This window comes from Portunus trituberculatus, chromosome 17 (genome assembly GCF_017591435.1).
Source record: "Portunus trituberculatus isolate SZX2019 chromosome 17, ASM1759143v1, whole genome shotgun sequence".
In the NCBI taxonomy this organism is placed as follows: domain Eukaryota; kingdom Metazoa; phylum Arthropoda; class Malacostraca; order Decapoda; family Portunidae; genus Portunus; species Portunus trituberculatus.
The window spans coordinates 1977501-1982500 of NC_059271.1; the positions used below are offsets into that span (position 1 = coordinate 1977501).

Below are 5000 nucleotides of genomic sequence, written 5' to 3' on the forward strand. Positions count from 1 at the left end.
CTTCGCAGCCACACACAGCGCCGCGCGGAGAGGCTGCGCTGGATGTGTGTAGTGTGCGTGTCCCAGGAGGCGCTAACCAGTAGTGCACAGGGCAGGTGTGGAGGTCAGCAGGTGTGGGAAGGCCGCGAGCTGCACCACGAGTCTTTTTGTAGCAATGAAAAGTTAAATCCTTGTGTACCTCCCGCCGCAGATGTTCCCGATGGTGGGCGCGGTGGGCGTGTTCCTGTTCATCCTGACGTCCATCGGCAACATCACCGCCATATTCGACTCGTGGCCGTGGGTGGGCGCGGTGGAGCTGCTGCGCTGCGGGGTGTACGTGGCCTACGCCCGCAGCACGCCCGTCACCGGCCTGCTGCTCATCGACCACCTCCTCACCAGCATCTTCTTCGTCTCCGCTGTGATCTGGACCTTCAGGACCACGCTGGCGCCTCTCGGGAGCGCCGCCAAGATCCTCAAGGCTTTGTGAGGAGCAGGCAGCGGCGGGGTCTCCCTGGTGAGGCTCACCGGGGGCAGGCGGGGCAAGGAGCAAGACATAGTAGGAACAGTGCGTCGCTTGGAGAATCCTAAGCAGGACACCGCCGCCACCACGCAGGGCCTCCACCACGCCTACACCCAGGCTGCCCCGGGGTGAGGCGCACGGGCGAGGGCTGACCATGACAACACGTGCTGGCTCTCTCCAGGCACCGTCACGTCACCAGGCCTCGCAGGGCACCGCCGCCACCACGCAATACTGCCACTGTTGGGCCGTTGTGTTAGGCGAGAGACTGGTGACACTGTACAAAGACGTGTGTGTGTGTGTGTGTGTGTGTGTGTGTGTGTGTGTGTGTGTGTGTGTGTGTGTGTGATGTGCAGCAGCAGTAGCACCTCAAACACCAGACAGACTTCCTTAGCACAGCCTGTAGGTCAGCGAGCCGCCGCCACTATTATAGTGTCCACACGTGCTTAGTTACATGTGTGTGTGCGTCCGTCCAAACCACGCTTCCAGTGCTTGTGTGTGTGTGTGTGTGTGTGTGTGTGTGTGTGTGTGTGTGTGTGTGTGTGTGTGTGTGTGTGTGTGTGTGTGTGTGTGTGTGTGCGTGTGTGTGTGTCATACAGTTGCAGTATTACTAAAGCAAACAGCAATAGCAAGATATAATATAATATAATATGATATAGTAACGATGATAATAATAGTAATAATAATAATTATAATAACAATAATAATAATAACAATAATAACAGTAACAATAAACAATAGCATAGATGCACTGGTTCATTTCTTCTCCTTCATAACGTAATACTCGTAAGTTCTCCTTCTTTATACCACCACCACCACCACCACCACCACCATTCTTATCGCAACCATCACCACCACCACACGACCACCACTACCATCCTTATCACTACCAAAACTGAATTGATCATCTCTGTGACCTTGGAATATAGTCCCTACGAAGAGGAATCAAGGCGTTTAAAATACAGGGACAGAATACGTAAGAAAAGTCACACACACACACACAATACACCCTCCCATCCACCTACCCAGCTACACATCCACCAACCCACCCACCCACTCACCCACCCACACACACACACACACACACACACACACACACTCGTCAATAGTCATAGTGGTGGACGAGAGGTATTGGTGGCTGGTAATACAAAGACACATCAATGTATATAGTCAGGAATCTCAAGGGCGATAGGCAGACAGGCAGGAAGGCAAGGAGACAGGCAGATAGGCAGGCAGGTGGGTATTTGTCGACCACTTCTCTCCCTCGACCTTCTCACCAACGTGGGGAAAGCAAACACTTGATACACGGATCTGCCTAGAGACGGAAAGAAACGCCACCACTCTATCGCACTAACAACCACTCACAATAAACAACGCAATTCACTTGTTTGCACAATTTTATAGCGACAAACTCTTCCTTTTTGCTTGTGTGTTCATTTAACGTGAGGCACAACTCAAACATGGCACTAAACAAGATTATATTGCAATTCAATGATTCACACACAAGCTTGAATTTATTTGGCATTTTTCTTCTGTGCTCATCAAACTTTATGAAAGACAAGAATGACGCCACAATAAACAACAGTGTGATGAATGACACTACAATAAACAACAGTGTGATGTTGTTCGCTGGTTTACACACAAGTCTATAGCAATAAAACTCCCCACTTTGTCTTTTCCTTGTGTGTTCATGTAACTTACGAGATACAAGGATGACATGCAGTGAAAAAATATGATGAATTCACTGATTTACACACGAGGTTATAGCAACAAATATTTTTATTTTTTTTAATCACTGTTTTTGTTCCCTTTGGCAGGTTTTCTCCTCTTACATAAAATTCATCTGTGTTCATCTGACTCAAGAGATAAAAGATAAATAAATGAACGAAATGGATACATAAATGAACAGTTTCACATTAACAGGGACATTTCACAACCCTCTCACTTGAACACAATGCATGAAAAAAGAAAGAAAAAAAAAAAAAAAAAATAATGAGGTATTTCGTTAACTCAAACAGAACACATTTATTGCATAACCTTTCAAACAACAAGACTAACCAAACCTATTAGAAGTATTTAACCACTTCAGTAATGGGACGCATCATTTTTATCATGATTCTGGGATATCCCCTTTAGCCACATGGTATAAATAAAAAAATAAAAACAAAAGGGTCTATGAAGGTCAGAAGATTAGTGGCTACAGTCTTCAATATTCTAATCTCGCACATACTTTCTGAAGCGTTATTAAATCGCAGAATAGTAAGCAGGAATGAATATGGAAAGGCGTCATGGTACTGAAGGGGTTAAGTGGTATAGAGGTTATAACAAAGTGGACATGAGCAAAGTTCTTAGGATCAGTAGCGGGGATAAAACCAGAAATAATTGGATTAATCTTGAGAAATTCAGGTTTAGGAGAGAAATGGGAAGGAAGTGGTTCCCTAACAGAGTGGTTGATGAATGGAACAGACTCAGTAATCCTGCTGTTAGAGTCAATAGGAAGATTTAACCCCTTCAGTACCACGACGCGTATCCATATTCATTCTAACTTATTAATTAGGTGATTTTATACAGCTTCAGAAACTTATGTTGAGGATTAAAATAGTAAAGACTGTGGCCATAAATCTTCTGACCTCCATAGACCCTTCCTAATGTCAATAAAATGGTCTAACCTTACACAATTATCAAGGTAAAAATGTGTCCCAGTATTGAAGGGGTTAAAAGATGAGATAAATTCATGGATGGGGATGATAGATTAAAGTAAGCAGCTGTGCTCATACAGGGACTGCCACGTGTAGATCTGACAGTCTCTTACAACTTTTCTCTTTTCTTATGTTCTTATGTAACCTAACCAAACCTAACTTCACAACGCTTAAAAGATACACGAGGTCAAAATTACTTTAAACAAACACATCGCCGTCTCCCTACATCACAAAGAGGAGGTGGAGGAGGAGGAGGAGGAGGAGGAGAAGGAAGAGGTGAATGAAGGAGGAGAAGAAGGAGGAGAAGAAGAAGGAGGAGAAGAAGAAGAAGGAGGAGAAAGAAGAGAAGAATGAGGAAGAGAAGAATAATAATAATAATAATAATAATAATAATAATAATAATAATAATAATAATAATAATAATAATAAGAATAAATAAGATAAGAAAAGGAAGAAGAAGAAGAAGAGGAGCAGGAAGAAAAAGAAAAAAAAAACGAAGAAAAAGAAGAAGGAAAAAAATGAAGAAAAAAAAAAAAAAAAAAAAAGAAAAAAAGACGAAACGAAACGTAAACAGTCATATTTGAAAGCACTGCCTTCCCACAAATAAGGACTGCATCTACTTATACTCAACCTAACCAAACCTTCATGACAGAGCGCAAAATATAAATGCCAAACCTCATCGACCCCCAGTACGTCCAAGTCCCTCGTTCTGCGTCACGACAAGAGGAGGAACATGAGCGGTGGCATTTTGAGGCACACGACTCTCACAAGAACTTACCATGCCACAAATCATCATCATATCTTGTATAGTTTTTTACATAGGAAAACTGGTCAAGGGCACGAAGAACAGTAAAAAAAATAAATAAAAAAACCCCGCTTGCATTACCACTGATATAAAAAAAAAAACAGATGAAAGCAAAAAAATACAAGAAAAAAAGGAAAAGAAATCAGAGAGTCAGGGAATGTAAGTTTGAAAGTTTACCAATCAAATGGATGAGAAAAAGTGAAGATAGACAAATCCTTGGAATAATGAGGTGGATAAAACAGGGATAGCAATAAATAGAAAGTGCTGTGAATTGAGGCCACGGGAGAGAGAGAGAGAGAGAGAGAGAGAGAGAGAGAGAGAGAGAGAGAGAGAGAGAGAGAGAGAGAGAGAGAGAGAGAGAGAGAGAGAGAGAGGTACGTAGTCAGCAAGTTTAGATAAATGAGTAATGGGGAAAATATGGTAAAACACAGTACGTGATGTAACTTTAAGGATGGAAGTAAAAAAAAAAAAAAAAAAATAGACAGTTAATTAGAGGAGAGGACAGGCAGTCAGCAGTACGTGATGTAAGTAACTTAAGGATGGAGTGAGGGAGTAAAGACAGTCCGGCAGAAGAAAAGGACAGAGAGAAGACAAGACCAATAGAAGATAACACCAAATGGAACTTTATACAGGTAAGAGAATGAAGACAGTATGTTAGAAGAAAAAAGGAGAAATAGAAGACAACATCAAAGGCAATTTTATACTGGTAAAAGAATGAAGATAGAAGATAAAAGGACAGACAGAAGACAACACTAAATGCAACTTTATAGTGGTGAGAGAATGAAGACAGTATGTTGGTAAAATGGGAGAAATAGAAGACAACAGGAAATGTAGCTTTATAGTGGTGAGTGAGTGAATGATGATGGTCTGTTAGTAGGTAAAGGACAGCACGTGATGCAATTTACTGGTGGAAATGAGAGAAAGAAGTGAGTTTATTAGAGAAGATGAAGAGAAGCTGCATCCACTCTACTCTGTCATCCTCTTCAGTACCAAGACACGT

General features: G+C 42.3%; 1 protein-coding gene across 1 annotated transcript in view; it reads left to right on the forward strand.

The window, feature by feature from the left end:
- The window catches only part of LOC123505021 (alkylglycerol monooxygenase-like), a 38858-nt gene extending 37611 nt beyond the window's left edge, over positions 1-1247 (forward strand). The window contains exon 7 of the mRNA XM_045256032.1: positions 191-1247. Coding sequence (XP_045111967.1) covers positions 191-466 — 276 coding nt within the window. The 3' untranslated portion in view covers positions 467-1247. The remainder of the gene's footprint in view (positions 1-190) is intronic.
- Positions 1248-5000: the final 3753 nt, after the last annotated feature.